General features: G+C 38.3%; 1 protein-coding gene across 12 annotated transcripts in view; it reads right to left on the reverse strand.

The window, feature by feature from the left end:
* HACE1 (HECT domain and ankyrin repeat containing E3 ubiquitin protein ligase 1) overlaps positions 1-21,838 on the reverse strand; it is a 127,570-nt gene that overhangs the window by 86,816 nt on the left and 18,916 nt on the right. For 8 of the 12 annotated variants that reach the window (XR_008653598.2, XM_055259995.2, XM_055260000.2 and 5 more), the window contains one exon: positions 13,217-13,348. The exons of the other annotated variants lie outside the window; for them this stretch is intronic. Coding sequence is in view for 7 of the 8 variants with exons in the window: in XM_055259995.2 (XP_055115970.1) it covers positions 13,217-13,348 (132 nt within the window). In the remaining variant the exon portion in view is untranslated. The remainder of the gene's footprint in view (positions 1-13,216; positions 13,349-21,838) is intronic. 12 annotated transcript variants of the gene reach the window in all.

Raw genomic sequence — 21,838 nt, forward strand, 5'->3', positions numbered from 1 at the left:
AAACAGACACATAGACCAATGAAACGGAATCGAAAACCCACAAATAAGACCTCACCCTGACAACTATCTGATCTTCCACAAACCTGACAAAAACAAGCAATGGGGAAAGGATTCCCTATTAAATAAATGGTGTTGTAATAACTGGTTAGCTATAGGAAAACAACTGAAACCCTTCCTTACACCATATACAAAAATTAACTCAAAATGGATTAAAGACTTAAATGTAAAACCCAGGCCACATGCAGCAGCTCACGCCTGTAATCCCAGCACTTTGGGAGGCCGAGGCTGGTGGATCACGAGGTCAAGAGTTCGAGACCACTCTGACCAACATGGTGAAACCCCATCTCTACCAAAAATACAAAAATTAGCTGGGCATGGTGGCACACGCCTGTAATCCCAGCTACTCAGGAGGCTGAGGCAGAAGAATCGCTTGAACCCGGGAGGTGGAGTTTGCAGTGAGCCAAGATCATGCCACTGCACTCCACCCTGGGCAACAGAGTGAGACTCCGTCTCAAAAAAAAAAAAAAGTAAAACCCAAAACCATAAAACCCTGGAAAACAATGTAGGCAATACCATTCAGGACTTAGGCACGGGCAAAGATTTCCTGACAAAGACGCCAAAAGCAATTGGAACAAAAGCAAAAATTGAAAGTTGAGATCTAATTAAACTAAAGAGTTTCTGCATAGCAAAAAAAACTATCATCAGAATAAACAGAAAACCTACAGAACAAGAGAAAATTTTTGCAAACTATGCATCTGACAAAAGTCTAATATCCAGCATCTATAAGGAACTTAAACAAATTTACAAAAAACAACAACCCCATTAAAAAGTGGGCAAAGGACATGAACAGACACTTCTCAAAAGAAGACATATAGGTGGCCAACAATCATATGAAAGAAAAGCTCAACATCACTGATCATTACAGAAATGCAAATCAAAACCACAATGAGATACCACCTCACACCAGTCAGAATGGATATTATTAAAAAGTCAAAAAACAACAGATGCTGGCAAGGTTGAAGAGAAAAACAAAGGCTTAAACACTGTTGGTGGGAGTAAATTATTTCAGCCATTGTAGAAGACAGTGTGGTGATTCCTCAAAGACCTAAAGACAGAAATACCATTTGACCCAGCAATCCCATTACTGGGTATATACCCAAAAGAAATATAAATCATTCTATTATAAAGATACATGCACATATATGTTCACTGCTACACTATTCACAATAGCAAAGACATGGAATCAACCTAAATGCCCATCGATGGTAGACTGGATAAAGAAAATGAGGTACATATACACCACGGAATACTATGCAGCCATAAAAAAGAACGTGACAATGTGCTTTTCAGGGACATCAATGGAGCTGCAGGTCATCATCCTTAGCAAACTAACACAGGAACAGAAAACCAAATACCACATGTTCTCTCTAATAAGTGGGAGCTCAGTAATGAGAACACATGGATACAGAGGGGAACAATATACACTGAGGCCTTTCAAAGGGGTGGAGGGTGGGAGGAGGGAAAGGATGAGGCAAAATAACTAATGTATGCTAGGCTACCTACGTGATGAAATAATCTGTACAACAAAGCCCCATGACACAAGTTTACCTATGTATCAAACCTGTATTTGTACCCCTGAACTTAAAATAAAAGTTTAAAAAAAAAGAAATTATAGAAAATGTCTTCAACTCTCAACTGGCTCAGAAGAGATGAAATTCAATACACTGAAAATATATATTAATATGCAATTAAAATCTAGCAATCCAGAAACTGTAATAAAGTAATTTTAACAAAATATACTATTTATATAAACTATACTGTTAAAACTATGTAATGATATAACGTAAATAACACTAATATGTACCCAGTGTGCTAATAAGCATTTATCACTTCATTTAATGCATCTTGTGAGGAAGGTGATATTCTCTTCACTTTTATAAGCAGGAAACTGAGTGTCAAAGAGATCATGTAATTTGTACCCCAACACATAAGTAAACAGTGAAGCAGGGATTAAAACCCAAGCCCATGTTCATAATCACTATTCTATTTATCAAAAAGTAGGAATTATAATTCTTCTGAATTCAGATTACTAAATAGTATTATGGCTAATCTGACATATCTTCATAAACTACATTAATCACAGATAATCTAGTAACTCCCTACTAAATAACTATTACAGAGTCAAGCGTAAGTACCTAGACAGCTACTTGTGTACGGTTTTAAAGTAATGCTATTTTTATGCCTGTAATCACAGGGCTTTGGGAGGCCAAAGTGGGAGGAGTGCTCGAGGCCAGGAGTTCAAGACCAATCTGGGCAACATAGTGAGACCACCATCTCTACAAAAGAAAGTTATAAATTTTTTTTTTAATTATCCAGGCATGGGCTGGGCGCGGTGGCTCATGCCTGTAATCCCAGCACTTTGGGCGGCTGAGGGGGGCAGATCACAAGGTCAGGAGATCAAGACCAGATCAACACGGTGAAACCCCATCTCTACTAAAAAAATATATATATATACAAAAAAATTATCCAGGCGTGGTGGCGGGAGCCTCTAGTTCCAGCTACTCGGAAGGCTGAGGCAGGAGAATGGCGTGAACCCAGGAGGCGGAGCTTGCAGTGAGCGGAGATCACGCCACTGCACTCCAGCCTGGGTGGCAGAGCAGGACTCCATCTCAAAAAAAAAGAAAAAAAAAAATTAGCCAGGTGTGGTGGTGTGTGCTTGTAGCCCTAGCTACTTGGAAGGCTGAGGCAGAAGAATCACTTGAGCCCAGGAGTTCAAGGTTACAGTGAGCTATGATCGCACCACTACACTGCAGCCGGTTCAACAGAGTGAAACCCTGTCTCTAAATAAATAAAAAACAAAAAGAGTAGGCCGAGCGCGGTGGCTCACACTTGTAATCCTAGCACTTTGGGAGGCGAACGCAGTTGGATCACTAGAGGTCGGGAGTTCAAGACCAGCCTGGCCAACGTGGTGAAACCCCATCTCTACTAAAAATACAAAAATTAGCCTGGCGTGGTGGCACATGTCTGTAATCCCAGCTACTCAGGAGGCTGAGGCAGGAGAACTGCTTGAACCCAGGAGGCGGAGGTTGCAGTGAGCAGAGATCGCGCCACTGCACTCCAGCCTGTACTCTGTCTCCAAAAAAAAAAAGTAATGGTATTTTTAACCATGTATTTTTTATAGTGCTTCTGTATTTCTATTTATACTGTAGAGCTTACAATATAAAAACAATTTAGCCATTAGGCTAACATACTCCTCTACTGTTCTCATCAAACTGGTGAGACAAACTTGAAGCAAATCATAGAAAAAAAGCATGAAAAAGTAATTGTGGTTTTTGCTATCACTTTTAATATATCCTACAAAGACATTAATTTTTTTTTAAGAGAGAAAAACACTTGATTAAAAAATCAGAGGCTGGGCACGATGGTTCACACCTGCAATCCCAGCACTCTGGGAGGCCAGGTGGATCACCTGAGGTCAGGAGTTCAAGACCAGCCTGGCCAACATGGTGAAACACTGTCTCTACTAAAAATACAAAAATTAGCTGGGCATGGCAGTGGGCACCTGTAATCCCAGCTACTTCAGAGGCTGATGCAGGAGAATCGCTTGAACCCGGGAGGCAGAGGTTGCAGTGAGCCAAGATCATGCCACTGCTCCAGATTGGGCAACACAGCAAGACTCTGTCTCAAAAAAAAAAAAAAAAAAAAAATTGGAAATTACTTGTTCCAGCATTTTATTTTCCATTCATAAATCTTTCTACTTTTCTATTTTTTTTAAAAAAAACAGCCCGATGAAGATCCTCAAAATATGCAACTATTAAAAGAAACATATTTTTAAAGTTTTCAATAGCTGCACTTGCAGATAAAATGTTGCTCCAATCCCCCAATAAAAACCAAAAATCAAAAAATGAGAAAAACCTACTTCCCTTAGAATTAGGATAAAAATGTATAAAGGAATTTGAAAGAATAAAAAATTGCCTTGCAGCACTGAAATGAATGCAAAGTCATCTACCTTTGTGAATTAAAAAAAAAAAAAGATGTTTGCTTGCGGTTTTCTTTTTGTAAAAGCTCTAAAATAGGAAGGGAAAGGAAAATGCAGAATTCAGTCAATTATTGATTAAATGGCATAATAAGAAAAGCTGCTAGAAAGTCACAGACAACCTGAATCAGTTTTAAGAAACTCTCCAGTCATTTCTCTGAGGACAGCAAGTAAAGATAATTCAAGTACAGAAGGAACCTAAAATGTACTCACCTCAACAATTAGCAGACTGCACAGTGATGAGTAGTAAGGATAATAGGGAAGGTCTACTTAGTGTTAGGCGAGGGGACAGAGGCTGTTAACACTTATCCAACTCATCCTATTACTATTCTGGCTGTTTCTACTGAGCCTTGTTCGGAAGGTGAGCCCTCCCAAGTCTCTTACCACTCCTTAATTGGACATACAGTAGTGTGCAAAATGGAGTCTCATTCTCAAATAATCCAGAGTAACAATATTTCAGTGGTAAAGCAAAAGGTCTAACCACAATAACAAATTATTTTCTTGTTGACAATACACAGATATGATATTGAGATATCATGAATGATAAATAGCTACATAGAACTGTAATGATGTATTTATTGCCTGGTCTTAACAACTGGAATTTAACAACGGAGTTTCAAGACCCAATATACACTCTTCCAAAGTGCTACAAGATAATCAATGTTTTCAACTATGTGAAAACTGTTCATGTGTGCCCAAAGGTTAAAACTTAGATAGAAGAAAATGTACCCTGAGCATTTATTAAGCTAAAATAAATACATAAAGGCTCTTGAAGAAACAACACTACCTGAGAGTTTTAAATTGTATCAAAGCATAAGGCACAACATAATTCAAGAGAATAAATTCTGGATTAAACTTTTAAAATCCCTAAGGATTCTCAAAAGGAGAAATTTTCAGCAATAGATACAAACAGATACAACCTTTTGTAAGAATCAGCACTATCAATATACACTCCACCTAAAGATATAAAAGGAAAAAAAGTGACTAACATTTAGAAATGCAAAGAAGGCCGGGCACGGTGGCTCATGCCTGTAATCCCAACACTTAGGGAGGCCGAGGCGGGCGGATCACAAGGTCAGGAGATCGAGACCATCCTGGCTAACACGGTGAAACCCCATCTCTACTAAAAAAAAAAAAAAATACAAAAAATTAGCCAGGCGTGGTGGCAGGCGCCTGTAGTCCCAGCTACGCGAGAGGCTGAGGCAGGAGAATGGAGTGAACCTGGGAGGCGGAGCTTGCAGTGAGCTGAGATGCGCCACAAAACTCCAGCCTGGGGGACAGAGCAAGCCCCGGCTCAAAAAAAAAAAAGAAAGAAACGCAAAGAAAATGGCAGAATATATTGATAAAAATGATCCTGCACTTGAGTGGTTTTGAGGCAGGAGAATAGGGTCTGGAGTCAGGGAACCTAATGCCACTTCACCCTGACTTCCTAGAAATAAATTGAAAGGAAAACCCTAACTTTCCACGCCGAAGTAACAAAACAACCAGAGACCTTTGCAAACCCCCACCTCTTTGCAAGGCAGATGGGAAATTGAAAGCACCACTGACGGTTGTAAAAAGCAACCAATCAGACGTTTGCATAGGAGTCTAACTCTATAAGTTCACTTCACCCTCGGATTGGTTGCACTCAGCAACCAACCTCTCATTGGCTGCACATAGCAACCAATCAGACTAACTGAAGGTAGCTATGTGCAAGCAGTGAGACTGAGGGCCAAGTCTTCAACTGCATAGAAGTACAACTTTGTAACTTCACTTTAGCCTCTAATTGGTTGCTTCCCACAACCAATCAGATGTTTGCATAGGGGTGTGACCTTTGTAACTTCAGCCTCTGATTGCAGGCCACCATTTCATTTACATGAGGCAAACACCAAGTGGCCAATGGGAAACGTATACGGGGTATTTAGACCCCAGAAGATTCTATATCCAGAACCTTGAGCAGCTGCTGGGGCAAATTTCCACCCTGTGGAGTGTACTTTTGTTTTCAATAAATATCTGCTTTTGCTGCTTCATTCTTTACTAGTTGTGCATTTTGTCCAATTCTTTGTTGAAAATGCCAAGAATCTGGACACCCTCCACCAGTTTCTTCCATCTTTCAACAAAAATCTATACCCATTATGTGCTATGCCCTCCTCTAGATAATGTGTTATGCACTACTCTAAATCAGGAACCGGGCCACACAGCAGGAGGTGAGTGGCAGGCAAGTGAACATCACTATCTGAGCTCTGCCTCCTGTCGGATCAGCAGCAACATTTGATTCTCATAGGAGCATGAACTCTATCGTGAGCTGCCCAGGAAAGGGATCTAGGCACAAGTTCCTTGTGAGAATCTAATGCCTGATGATCTGAAGTGGAGCAGTTTCATCCCAAAACCATCCCCCCGACTTCTGACTGTGGAAAGCTTGTCTTCCATGAAACTGGAAGTGCCAAAAAGGTTAGAGACCACTGCTCTAAATTATGTGCTATGCGCTACTCTAGACACTCGAGTTACAACAATGAACAAAACAGACAAAAAAAACCTGCCTTCATGAAAAGGGAAGATAAAGTGACAAGATGTAAATAAACAAAATTTGTAGCGTACTAGATGGTGATCAGTGCTATCCAGAAAAATAAACCAGGATTTTCTATGATTTGGATTCAATTTATTTTAGCAAATTTCTTGCCCCTAAAATCCCACAAATACTTCTGTGAAAAATGCACTGATCTATAAGCCATGAAGTCCAAAAAACCTAACAATTGTGATTTACAATGATGGTCATACCTTCTATTTTTAAAATTATATGGCTTCTCATTTACTTGCTGAAATTAAGTGCAGTGGCTTACAATTTACTAAATGTAAACACGTAAAAGCATGCCAACATAAATATGTGACTGATAAATGATTACCTATGTATTTTTCAAGTTGATATACATAATTTTAAGAGCTATGATACATTAATATACATAATTTTAAGAGCTATATGCCTAAAATTAGATTGACAAAACAGACTTTTAAAAAAATTTAGAATTGCAAATTCCCTGCCCAATTCTGCCCCTTCTCTCCCAACCAAAAAAACTATCTATTCCCCTAGTCATTGATTATCTAGAATGGGGTTCCCTCCTCCTTACAGAATAAGAAACTACTGCGGAGGAACCGAAAAAGAAAAGCATAGGGGATTTTCATATGGCCTTCAAGAGATTCTTAAGAAGAAATAACATATTTCAACAGACTTCATAACCTTTCAAGTGATAAAACAATATCCTGAGTGGAAAACGAATGTACAAATCTAATGTGTGGGTCAATCTCAAGTCATTTAATTGAAGGCAGTGACTAACCAAGACCACCTGTGCCCAATACACTGCTAAATTACAAAGCAAGAAATCCAAGGCAGCCCTGCTTTATCAATGTCAACTCTCAAAACAGTGATCAAAGTAAAAAGGAATAGATATTCAATAATAAAACTCAAAGTAAAAATCAAAGTTGTAGTATTATCACTAGCTAAAAGGAGACCAAACAACAAAAAATGTGTCCTTACTTAATTTTTTTATTAAAAATAATTCTGAAGACATGAGTTATGGCAATGCACAAATAACTTATACACTAAGTAAAACTCCCAACTCACTAATCAGTGACTGGTTTACACACATCTTCTCTTGAAACCTGTCCACCTTCACCTATTGAGGACTTTGAACTCTTACACAGTATCCAGCAAAAATCATTATCATCTGGTTGTGTTATAAAAGTAACAGTGGTAAGAGAACTTTCTACTATTTGCTTCAACTTCTTAGAAATGATTAAAGGAGAATTCTAGCATTAGAATAAATACAATTACTCTGACCCTAGAAATATACTCTGAAATGTTAGTCTACCTACCTTTGTGCCTCAAGGCTGAATCTAATTAATGTCTGGAAAATGTTTTCAATTAAGTTTGCATGGCTGTCCGTAACTGGATGAAAAACTTGGAAGTTGGCTAAAGATACCAAGAGACCTAACTGAACGTAGTTGAGCACTGTTCCTTAACAAGTCTATGATTTTAGTAAAAAAATGCAGTCAGTTCTATCTAATATAGTCTATTATACTAAGGGTTCAACTATCATTTTATGTTGTTTGTGAAGCTTTGTATTTAGTTACATAAACTTAATCGTTTATTCTGATAAAAGTGAAATTTATTTTTAAATAAATTACAAATTAGTCCCTAACTAATCCTGGCATGTAATCTAACTTACAGAAATTTAGACTGAACTATTTGACAGTTCTCTACGGTTTCTAAATCCACGTTATTCTGAGAAGACTGTAATTAATCATTTTTGGCAATTCAACACATTTATAAATCTTAAAGAAAAAGTTACCAAAAACTAGGTTTAATTTACAGTCCAAAAAGTGTTAATAAATTACACCTACAGAGAATAGTGTTCGGTTTTACTCAACTTTCTAAAACTGAAATTAAAAAACAACACACTGGGCCCAGCTTCTTGTATAAGCATAAATAAATAAAGGGTCTAGACACTGATCTGTGTACTTTTACAGAATCACATCACGCATATTAATAACAATCATAATAGCAGTAGGTATTATTGCTGTTAAATGCCTTCCAAAGTGTTCACATTTTCCTTAATTATATCACCAGTAAAATTATATCATCTCCAGTTGAATAACCAAACTTTGAAATGATTTTTTGAAATTAGTATCCAAAGACATGCCAGAATTCTGATATTATACAGCTAAGAATGGAGTTTATCAGTTGATCTAAGAAAAGTTATGTAAAAATAAAATTATTAAGAAGTTGTTATGATTCCTTGCATCTGATCATTATTAAACAGGGATAGAAGTAGTTTAAAATCATGGTGCTATTATGCTACAATGACAAAAAACAGAGTGCACTCTTCAACTGCCCAAACCACTTCCTTCCAACAAGAGGAAAATGAGACCTTTATCATGTTTACCTCTAATGCAACAGCTGCATCTATATGAAATCATAGCTAAGATTACTCAATTTCTTAGTTATGACAAAAATGATCTTCTAAATCTTTTATCCTTAAAAAAGGTAATATAAATTTGAAAAAGCACTTCTTGTCATCGAAGCAAGAATATAGCATTTAGCTATACATTCTACAAAGTTTTAGGGCGCTTAGCTAGTTGCTCAAAATGTTTTCATGCACTCCTCAGATTTACTCTAAAATGAGATTAGAAGGCGAATTTCAGAGGATTTATCATCCATGCCTCTTTGAAAAGAGCTCATGTGCTTTATTTCTTAATGGAATTTCTTCCCCATTTAAAGTTTTCTACTTTATTCTATAAAATATATATAATCAGAATTATGTAAGCTCCTAAGCTTAAAAATAAAACATTGAAACTTACATGCACTGGTATATGTCTACATGGACACCAGTTCTGAACAACAAAAAGGCCATTCTGACTTGCCACTGAGTCACTAGGATACCTGACAAAGCATTATATACTCAGTGTTCAACTTAAGGAAAGATATACAAATGGTTTTTAATAAATCAGTAACCTTTATCCTATAACAACATATTTCATAGCCCAGTAAATCACATGCAATTCAAGATAAAACAATACACTTATACACTGAGATGTGAATGTGTCCCAGAAATATATGAGTAATTCTGAAACAGGCAGTATTAGCACAACTATGAACACAGATTTGTAGAACTATAATTCAGCCAGGAGGCAAAGAAATAGACTAATTTTTCAAGATTCCCTCTTGTCCTAATTGAAAAAGGAATAAAGATACATACAATGATTCAGAAAATAATCAGTGCTAAGCATTCCCTTTATGTTTATATGATCATCATAGGTAACGATTCAGAAAATAATCAGTGCTGAGCATTCCCTTTATGTTTATATGATCATTGCAGGTAACTGTAACTGACCAACTATGACAGAATAAATCCCATTGGCCATTACATAATCAACCACAAGTCAACATGACTTTTTGTACCCTTCCTCCTCTACTCTGTCTGCAAAATCTCGTTCTGTGAAACTCATCACCACAATGAAGTCAGACTCCCTATAAATCTTCTGAGAATACAATTGTTCAAAGGCATCTGACTATGAGGAATTCTCCATTATTTTACCACACTTGCTTTAGGTTGTAAACCATATGGAGTATATTATACTTATACCACCTAATTTTCAGTAACTTCAGAAGGCAATTCTAAATTTTTAATGCAGCCTGTAATGCACGTTTTGAACAAGGTTTTCTTAGTAATTCTTGCTTCTATACTGGTTCGAAGCAGCTAAAATTAGCTTTTATAAATCTTTTTCTAATCTGAATCCCAGTATTTTCCTATCCAAGTTCCTGGGCAACAGGTAGGGTGTGCAAGTCTTAGTAAATGACACCTCTGCTCATCTGTTATAGCAAAGGGTGTTTATATTAAAGTAGGTGCTCTTCTGTCCTCTGAGAGCTATTGGCTGGACTCATTCTCTAATATGCAATAGTGCCTTAAAAACCTGGGTCACTCAAGATTAGAACATTTCGCATCTTTTTTTCCCAAATAAAATACTTTTTAAATTTAATAATATTGACTCCAAGTAAAAACTAATGAGAAGAATATACCTGAAAACACTGCATTGGTTTTCAGATGATAAAAGACAAAAAATGCAAATGAACAATGGTGTCCAGAAAAAATTCCAGGAAACAGAAAAAGGATCCTATATCCCTCCATTTTTCCAACACCATATTAAACATAAGACAATGTCACCTTTGCCTACTATCTTGAAGAAGTCCAATATTCAGCAAGTGAACTGTGACCATACATCCTGAAACCAGGTTAAGGAAAAAGTGTTTGAAGAAATAAAAATTCAGATTCCACTAGGAATTCTCCCTTCTCCCAACAAGAGATAAGACTCAGAAAGTTTGTAACAAAAAAAAAACAAACTTTGTATCCTTGTAGTTAATGGTACTGACTTTGTTTTGAGTTGGTTTTGTTGTTGTTATTATGGTCAGCAAGAAAATAAATTACATTCTTCTTTTTCTTTCTTTTTTTGAAGAGACGATGTGCAGTGGTAATTCACTAGCATAATCCCACAAACAGACCAGCATGGGGGTTTTGACTTGCTGTTTCTGACCTGGTCTGGTTCACCTCTCCTTAGGCAATCTGGCATCCTGAGAGTTCACCATATTCATGCCAAACTTAGTGTGGACATCCAACCAGCATAGCACACTACAACTCACAACTCCTGGGCTAAAAGGATCTCTCCACCTAATCTTGACCTCTCCACCTCAGCCTCCCAGACAGCTGAGACTACTGGCACACACATGTACATTCTATTACCAATAATGTTAAATGTTAAAAAAAAAAACTTAAAAACATAAACAAGGTAGAAAATTATAGCAAAGCAGAAATTCAATCTAAAATCTTAAACTCTCAATCTTTATATAAAACAGTAAAGTCTCCTAATGACAGAGAAATAGCAATTTCAAAAGCCAAATGTCTGGACACAGGAATAACCGGAAAGCACTGTCATAAAAGAAATGCATGATTTTAGAAACCTAGAGTAAGAAAGAAAATAGCCAGGCATGGTGGCTCACACCTGTAATCCCAGCACCTTGGGAGGCTGAGGCAGGCAGATCACTTGAGACCAGGAATTCAAGATCAGCCTGACCACCATGGCAAAACCCCATCTCTACTAAAAATACAAAAAGTAGCTGGGTGTGGTGGCACACACCTGTAATCCCAGCTACTTAGGAGGCTGAGGCACAAGAATCACTTAAACCTGGGAGGCAGAGGTTGCAGTAAGCTGAGATTATGTCACTGCACTCCAGCCTGGGTGACAAGAGCAAGCCTTCATCTCAAAAAAAAAAGAAAGAAAGAGGCTGGGCTCAGTGGCTCACGCCTGTAATCCCAGCATTTTAGGAGGCTGAGGCGGGCGGATCATGAGGTCAGGAAATTGAGAACATCCTGGCTAACGCGGTGAAACCCCATCTTTACTAAAAATACAAAAAATTAGCCGGGCATGGTGGCGGGTGCCTGTAGTACCAGCCACTCAGGAGGCTGAGGCAGGAGAATGGCGTGAACCCGGGAGGTGGAGCTTGCAGTGAGCCGAGATGGTGCCACTGCACTCCAGCCTGGGGGACAGAGTGAGACTCCATCAAAAAAAAAAAAAAAAAAAAAAGAGAAAGAGAAGAGAAGAGAGGAAGGAAGGAAGGAAGGAAGGAAGGAAGGAAGGAAGGAAGGAAGGAGAAAGAAAAAGAAAGAAAAGAAAGAAAAGAACTGTTACTTGTACCATACACAATGCAAGTAGAAAAATAGGATAACCTGACTCATACTCTTAACCAGTGTCATTGCTCACTTTCCTCACTATCTAATCTCCAACACTGAGGCTTAATGGCAAAAGATAAAATAAAATATGAAGCTTTATTTGCTAAAACTGAGAACAGAATGAGCATTATATATGTTAAAATTAAATGTGAATATACATTTAAAAATTTAGTATGTTTGGCTATTAAAACCTATGAAGTGGAAATAAAATCAAAATGCAAATTACAAATATTCTGAACAGATAGAAAAGCACTATTTTCCTGGTTGTTGTTGTTGTTGTTGTTGTTTGAGACAGGCTCTCACTCTGTCACCCAGGCTGGAGTATAGTGGCACAATCTCAGCTCATTGCAACTGCTGACTCCTGAGCTCAAGCAATTCTCCCACTTCAGCCTCCGGAATAGCTGGGACTACTGGTGCATGCCACCATACCCAGCTAAATTTTTTTGTATTTTTAGTAGAGATGGGGTTTCGCCATGTTGCCCAGGCTGAACTCCTGAGCTCAAGAGATCCACCCATCTCAGCCTCCCAAAGAGCTGGGATTACAGTGTGAGCCACGGCTCCCAGCCCAAAAGCACTATTTTCTATTTCTATTAACCATACAGAATATATTTATCAGAAGTCCATATGGGCCAGGTGCAGTGGTTCACGCATGTAATCCCAGCTACTCATGAGGCTGAGGTGGGAGGATCACTTGAGCCCAGGAGTGTAAGGCTGCAGTGAGCTAGGATCCCACCACTGCACTCCAGCCTGGGCAACAAAGTGAGACCCTGTCTCAAAAAAAAAAAAAAAGTCCATATGATGCAGAAAATAAGATTTTGCTATAATGCTTCATGTTCCCAAATATGCATAGTGAAAAACTTTTCATGAATTCAGTTTTAAAAAACAAACACATGCAGCTTAAAGTCCTCATGGCTCAACTTACCGTCTTGTGACCGTTCTGGCAGGCAACATGCAGTGCTGTCTGCCCCATGGCATCCTCAACATCAACATCACTGACATGCTGCACAAGGTCATGGAGTAGTTCTGTCCTCCCATTCACAGCCAGCCAATGTATCTGTGAAGCCATTTAGTTACTTAACATTTGTGTAATAGTGTTTTATATAAAAACAGCAGATAGATAATGTTATTTCTCAGCTGGGTGTGATTTGCTCATGCAAATCTAAAGGTATTTTAAGTCCATGTAATGGTTTAAAACTAAAGGTATTTTAAGTCTATGTCATTTTTTTCCTTTTTTTAATTTGTTTAAGTTTTATTTACAGGTTTGGGGGTATTTTAGAGTTGGGGTCTTGCTGTGTTGTTCAGGTTGGACTCAAACTCCTGGGCTCAAGTGATCCTCCTGCCTCAGCCCCCTAAATAGCTGAAACTAGGTTTTACATGAGGAAAATTTCTGTATCAAGATGCAGATTACATTACCACAGATTTCAAAATCAAGAACTCAAGTGGGGCTGCAAGTGGTGACTCACGTTTGTAATCCCAGCACTTTGGGAAGTTGAGGCAGGAGGATTGCTTGAAGCAACGAGTTCAAGATCAGCCTGGGCAATGTAGCAAGAACCTGTCTCTACAAAAAATTTAAAAATTAGCTGGGCAGCCAGGCGCGGTAGCTCCCGCCTCTAATCCGGAACTTTGGGAGGCTGAGGTGGGCAGATCACAAGGTCAGGAGATCAAGACCATCTTGGCCAACATGGTGAAACCTTGTCTCTACTAAAATACAAAAAATTAGCTGGACATGGTGGTGTGTGCCTGTAATCCCAGCTACTTGGGAGGCTGAGGCAGGGGAATCACTTGAACCCAGGAGGCGGCAGTTGCGGTGAGCTGAGATCGTGCCACCGCACTCCAGCCTGGCAACACAGTAAGACTCTGCCTCAAAAAAAAAAAAAAATTAGCTGGGCATAGTGGCATACACCTATGGTCCTAGCTTCTCGGGATGCTAAGGTGGGAGGATCCCTTGAGCCCAGGAGTTTGAGGCTAATAATGAGCTATGATTGTGCCATTGCACTCCTACCTGGGTAACAGAATGACAACGTGTCTCCAAAAAAAAAAAAAAAAAAATTGTTTTAAAATAACTCACAATGGTTCAAAATATTAAGTATACTAAGCTCCCGATCATCAAATACTCTGCTTCTCAGATGATCCTGGACTCTATGCATAGTTTGTCTCTGGAGAAAAGGTGTTAGATATTTTTCTTTTCCCAGAAGCAAATATAAGTTAAAAAGTGATTAACATAGCAATGCTACATTCCTTACTTCCTGTATTTTACAAGTAAACATGTATCTTACATAAATAAAAAAAGGAGGATAAAAAATATATAAAACACCTATAAGTCTACCACACAAAGATAATCAATGTTAAAACTTTGGACTACACTATCCATTAATTTTCCACATGATTTTTTTTTCATTAAAAAGAAAATCATGAAATACCTGTTTTAAAATGGCAGGTTTAATCCATGCATCAGTCTCTACTTCTTCCCTAAACCCCACATAAATGACAGTAAAGAGTATTTCCTTAAAAGACTAAATCCATAAAGATACAGAGGAGAGAACAGCAAGTTTTGGAAGCAAAGAAAGTAGATGATGCTTTTTATCTTGTCAGATTATACTTGTTGACTTGTCAGAATGCTATACTAGTATTAGAGAAACCCCCCAAAAAATGTGATTCAGATCACAGGACTCCCAAAAGGCTCAAGAATCAATAGTAAGTACCATGCACCTCTTGAAAAGAGGCTGAAGGTTTATCTAGTAAGATTTAGAGCCTCATATCTCTACCCCTCCCCAACTGTGCAAGGCCAGTAATGGCCCCCACTCAATCAGATGGAATGCAAGAGGCTTGAGAACAGTCTCTAGGTAAGAGACACCAGGCACGTTGAACCAAGAATACCACACTAAAAAGGGGAGATTAAGTGCAAGTTTAAATATTGAAGATTGATTTTACACAGCATTCTTCTCTATCCAGCACGCAGACCGTTAACATCTTCCGGGCAGTTGGAAGAGTCTTCTCTGAGGAATATGACCAGCTCAAGAGTAAATGCCTAAAGAAATCGACACTGGAAAGGTCTAAGAGGCAAATGTCCAAGGAGATCATCCTACACTGAAGCCTCTAGTGAACAAACCTCACTCATGCTGACAGCCTTCAAATAGCTTTTTCCATTTCCACCAAACATTTGATAAACGCATCTAATTTGAAAGACAAACTACAAAATTTTTTTAAAGCAAAAAGTAGGGGGAAAAAGGAACCATGAATATTCAAGAAAAAACTATATTTAATACTGTCGGAGAGAGAGAACATACTGATTGCATCCCTGAAATGAGAAAAGGATACTGTTTTTTGAAAGAGACAAGGAAAAAAAACTCTTGGAAATTAATACTATGATAGAGACGTGCAAACTCAAAAGAAGAATTAGGAGATAATATTGAGGAAGTCTCCCTAAAAGTACAAAGAAAAGAAATTAAGAAATGAGAAAAAGGAAAATTAAAGGGCCAGTGTGAATAGGTCTAACATTTAAATAATAGAAGTTGGGGAAAAAATAAAACAGAAAAGACAGAAAAAGAAATCATGAAAGTAATAATTTATGAATATTTCTTATTAGTTCCCATTACATGAGTTTCCAGGTTGATAGGGTCTCAATTTTATCCAGCGAAATGGATAAAATAAATCCAAACCAAGACATAATAATAACAGGATTTTAGAACACTAAGGACAAAGTAGATTCTATAAGTTTCTAGAGAGAAAAATCAAAACAGGTTTCATATAAAGAATCAAGAATCCAAATCGCACTAAACTTCAAAACAAAGCTAGAAGACAACAAAGCAATGCTTTCAAAATTCTAAGGAAAAATGATGTCTCATCTAGATTGTCAGCTAAACTGTCAATTACATAATCAGACTCAAAGACTCAAGTCATATCAAACATGCAAGGTGGCAACACATCTCCCATGCACACTCTCAGGAAACTCTCAGGGTTGTGCTCCATCAGAGTGACAGAACAGTTATCAGAAAAGATGGATATGAGACCCACATAACAGAGAACCCAAAGCAAGAAAAAAGCAAAAGGAATCCCCAGGATGATGATGAGACATTCCAAACAACTGTGCAGCAGACCTAGGTATCAACCAATCCAGCCAAGAGAGCACAGAAGTCTCCCTAAGAGACTCCTTCAAGACATAATCAAGGACATGAAAAGTACCAAATACATATTAAGAGGATATTTACAAAGCTGAGAGAGACCTTGGTAATGAATTAGTAAAAAGTTGTAAGAAAACTTTAAAGTAATAAAGCTGCAGTAGGGCAAGAAACATATAAAAGACATACTAACCAGGAAGAAAGAAATAAAGGCCTGGTGCAGTGGCTCACGCCTGTAATCCCAGCATTTTGGGAGGCTGAGGCGGGTGAATCACCGGAGGTCAGGAGTTCAAGACCAGCCTGGCCAACATGGTGTAACCCCGTCTCTATTAAAAATACAAAAATCAGCTGGGCGTGGTGGCGTACACCTGTAATCCCAGCTACTCGGGTGGCTAAGGCAGGAGAATTGCTTGAATCCAGGAGGTGGAGGTTGCCGTGAGCTGAGATTGCGCCACTGCACTGTAGCCTGGGTGACAGAGTGAGATTCTGTCTAAATAAATAAATAAACAAATAACTGTCTCTACGTGCAGACAACATGACTGTCTATGTAAAAAATCCCAAGCAATTTGCCCAAAGTCCCCCAGAACTAACAAGTGAGTTCAGCAAGATTGCAAAACCAAAAATCAATTGCATTTCCATCTGAACATGCATAAACTCAAATTAAAAACACAAAGCCATTTATAATTATGCCAAAGAAAATGAAACAGTTATATGCTTACCAAAACATGCACAAAATCCCTAGACTGTGCTGTACAAAATTCTAATGGGAAAAATCAAAGACCTAAGTAAGTCTGGAGATATACTGTGTTTATGGATTAAAAGACTCAATCAACACAGTAAAGATAACAATTCTCCCCAAATTGACCTATCAGTTTAAAGCAACTCCAATCAAAATCCCAGCAAGGTTTTTTTGTAGACATAGACAAGTTTATTCTAAAATTTATATGGAAAGGCAAAGGAATCAGAATGGCTAACACAATCTTGACAAAGAAAAATAAAGTGAGAGGAATTATTCTATCTGGTATTAAGACTTCAGCTACAGTAATCCAGACAGTGTGGTATTAGCAGAGAGATTGGCAGAGACACACAGATCAGTGGAATGAATAGAAAGTCCACAAGTGGGTCCACACAAATATGCCCAACTGATTTTTGAGACAGATGCAAAAGCAAATTCATGCAGGAAGGACAGCCTTTTCAACAAACAGTGCTAGTACTGGACATTCATAGGCAAAAAAAAAAAAAAAAAAAAGTAAACCTTGACCTAAGCCTCATAACTTATGCAAACAGTAACTCAAAAAAGATCATAGACTTAAATGTAAAACACAGAAACATAAAACTTGTAGAAAAAAAGATATGAGACAATCTTCAGGATCAAGGGCTAGGCAAAGAGTTCTTGATATCAAAAGCATGATCCGTAATGCGAAAAACTGATCAATTTGACTTCAAAGTTAAAATTTTGCTCTTCAAAAGACCCTCTTAACACGCACGGTGGCTCACACTTGTAATCCCAGCACTTTGGGAGGCCGAGGCGGGCGGATCACGAGGTCAGGAGATCGAGACTACGGTGAAACCCCATCTCTACTAAGAATACAAAAAATTAGCCAGGCGTGGTGGCGGGCGCCTGTAGTCCTAGCTACTCGGAGAGGCTGAGGCAGGAGAATGGCGCGAACCCGGGAGGCGGAGCTTGCAGTGAGCCAAGATCGTGCCACCGCACTCCAGCCTGGGTGACAGAGCAAGACTCTGTCTCAAAAAAAAAAAAAGGAACAGTACTGGAAGACCTAGCTAGAGCAATCAGGCAAAAGAAAGAAACAACGGACATTCAAATTAGAAAGAAAGATGTCAAATTATTCTTGTCCACAGATGATATGATCTTGTATTTGGAAAAACTTAGACTCCACCAAAAAACTGTTAGAACTGGTAAATAAGTATGTTGCAAAATACGAAATCAACATACAAAAATCAGTAGCATTCTGATGTTAGCAGCAAACAACCTGAAAAAGAAGTAAAGAAAGTAATCCCATTTATGACAGCTACAAATAAAATAAAATACCTAGGAATCAACTTAACCAAAGAAGTGAAAGATGTCTAAAAGAAAACTATAAAAAAAGATGCAAGAAACTGAAGAAGACACACACAAAAAAATGGAAAAATATTCCTAAGGGTTGGAAGAATCAATACTGTAAAATGTCCATACTACTCAAAGCAATCTATAGATTCAGTGTAATCTCTATCAAAATACCAATGACATTCTTCACAGAAACAGAAAAGATAATTCTAAAATTTATATGGAATCACAAAAGATCTAGAATAGCAAAAGCCATCCTGAGTAAAAAGGTCAAAACTGGAGGAATATCATTACCTGACTTCAAATCAGACTACAGAGCTATAGTAACCAAAACAGCATGTTACTGGTATAAAAACAGACATACAGACCAATGGGACAGAACAGAGAACCCAGAAATAAATCCGCACTTCTACAGTGAACTCATTTTCTACAAAGGTGCCAAGAACACACATTGGAAGTAGGGACCATCTCTTCAATAAATGGTGCTGGGAAAACTGGACATCCATACACAAAAAATGAAACTAGGCTCCTATATCTCTTGCCATATACAAAAATCAAATAAAAATGAATTAAAAATTTAAATCTAAGACATGAAACTACTAAAATAAAACACTGGGGAAACTCTCCAGGACATTGGTTTGGGCAAAGCTTTCTTAAGTAATACCCCTTGAGCAAATTTCTCGAGTAAATTTGCTTTTAGTAAAAGCAAAAGTAACCAAAGCAAAAATGGACAAATAGGATCACTTCAAGTTAAAACACTTCTGCACAGGAAAGGAAACAATCAACAAAGTAAAGAAACAACCCACAGAATGGGAGAAAATAAACTATCCATCTGACAAGGGATTAATAACCAGAATATATAAGGAGCTCAAACAACTCTATAGTAAAAAAAAAAAAAAAATTGATTAAAAAAACAATGAAAGATCTGAGTAGACACTTCTCAAAAGAAGACATCCAACTGGAAAACAGGTATATAAAAAGGTGCTCAACATCGCTGATCATCAAAGAAATGCAAACCAAAACTACAATGAGGTATCATCTCACCCATATTAAAATGGTTTATATCCAAAAGACAGGCAATAAGAAATGCTGGCAAAGATGTCAAGAAACAGGAACCGTCATACACTGTTGATGGGAATGTGAATTAGTATAGTCACTATAGAAAACAACTGCATTCCTGGACATTTGTCCCAGAAAAACGAAAACTTATGTTAACACAAAAATGTGTACCCTAATGTTTTTAACTGCTTTACTCATAATAGCCCCAAACCAGAAGTGACCCAAATGTCTTTTAACAGGTGAACAGTCAAACAAATGGTAGTATATCCACTACTGGATGGAATACTATTCAGCATTATAAAGGAACAAACTATTGATAAGTATAACCCAGATAAGTCTCCAGGGAATATGACAAACAAAAAAAGCCAATCCCCAAAAGTTCCATACAATATAGTTCTATCTCTGTAACATTCTTGAAATGACTAATGGAGAACAAATTAATGGTTGCTATAGGTTAGCCATGGGATGTGAAGGACAAAGGGAAAGGTATGGTTACAAAAGGGCAACATGACATATCTCTGTGGTGTTAGAAATGTTCAGAATATTGACTATGGTGGTGAAAACCTACCATGTACACAGGTAATAAAACTACACAGGTAACCTACACAGGTAATAAAAATGAAAAAACTTAAAATACATGAACATACACACACACATACAATTAAAACTGAGGAAGGCCAGGCACAGTGGCTCACACCTGTAATCCCAGCATTTTGGAAGGCCAAGGCGGGTAGATCACCTGCGGTCAGGAGCTCAAGACCAGCCTGGCCAACGTCGTGAAACCCCATCTCTACTAAAAATGCAAAAATTAGCTGGGCATGGTGACACACACCTTTGGTCCCAGCTACTCGGGAGACTGAGGCAGGAGAATTGCTTGAACCCAGGAGGTGGAGGTTGCAGTGAGCTGAGATTGCACCACTGCACTCCAGCCTGGGCAACAGAGCGAGACTCGTCTCAAAAAAATAAAATAAAATAAAACTGAGGAATCTCAGTAAGATGGATTGTATCAATGTCCATGTCCCTACTGTAATATTACACTATAGTTTTGCAAAATGTTACCACTGGAGGAAACTTGGCAAAAAGTGCAGGGCATCTCTCTCTCTCTATTATTTCTTAGCACTGCATGTGAATCTACAATTATCTTAATTTTTAAAAAAAGACAAATCATTAACTACAGGGAAAATAAAATGTTATGCAAGAAAGGAAAGCAACTATAACCAACTATTTGGCTTAACTATGAATAGTTTTCGTGTACTCAAAAAAATAATAACACACAAAAATGATCTAACTAAAATTACAATAATTGTATTGGAGGGATATGAGGCTAATGTGCTTATACAGGACAGGTGGGAGGAGAGACTGAAAAAGAGAATAGCCTCATCTTCCAGAAAGTCAACAGGTGATACCTAAAAACCAAAAAACCAGGAAGTAGTATTTAGCATGCTATTTCGATATAGAGACAACATTTTAAAATCCATTAAAATAGCTGAGAGAGGCGGGGCGCGGTGGCTCACACCTGTAATCCCAGCACTTTGGGTGGCCAAGGCAGGTGGATCACCTGAGGTCAGGAGTTCGAGATCAGCCTGGCTAACCTGGTAAAACCCCGTCTCTATTAAAAATACAAAAAAAAGCTGGGCGTAGTGGCTCACACCTGTGATCCCAGCACTTTGGGAGGCCGAGGAGGGTGGATCTCCTGAGGTCGGGAGTTCAAGACCAGCCTGACCAACATGGAGAAACCCTGTCTCTACTAAAAATACAAAATTAGCCGGGCGTGGTGGCACATGCCTGAAATCCCAGCTACTCAGGAGGCTGAGGCAGGAGAATTGCTTGAACCTGGTAAGTGGAGGTTGCAGTGAGCCAAGATAGCACCATTGCACTCCAGCCTGGGCAACAAGAGTGAAACTCCGTCTCAAAAAAAAAAAAAAAATTCGCTGGGCGTGGTAGCAGGAGCCTATAATCCCAGCTACTCGGGAGGCTGAGGCAGGAGAATCACTTGAACCCAGGAGGTGGAAGTTGCAGTGAGCCGGGATTGCGCCATTGCACTCCAGCCTGGGTGACAGTGAGACTCTGTCTCAAAAAAACAAACAAACAAACAAAAAAAAAAGCTGAAAGAAGTTGTTTAGGGAGTGGGAAGTTTGGAGGTTGGGGAGGAAGCCCAAGAGACTGTTTTCTACAAGCCAGGTAGAATATTTGATTCTTTAAATACATACATGAATAATTTTGTTAAATAAAAATTTTATTTTTACAAATTTTCTATTCCACCTCCCTTAAAGTATAGGAAGGAAGGGAAGAAATTAACAGA

This window comes from Symphalangus syndactylus, chromosome 2, assembly GCF_028878055.3.
Source record: "Symphalangus syndactylus isolate Jambi chromosome 2, NHGRI_mSymSyn1-v2.1_pri, whole genome shotgun sequence".
NCBI classification, from domain to species: Eukaryota; Metazoa; Chordata; class Mammalia; order Primates; family Hylobatidae; genus Symphalangus; species Symphalangus syndactylus.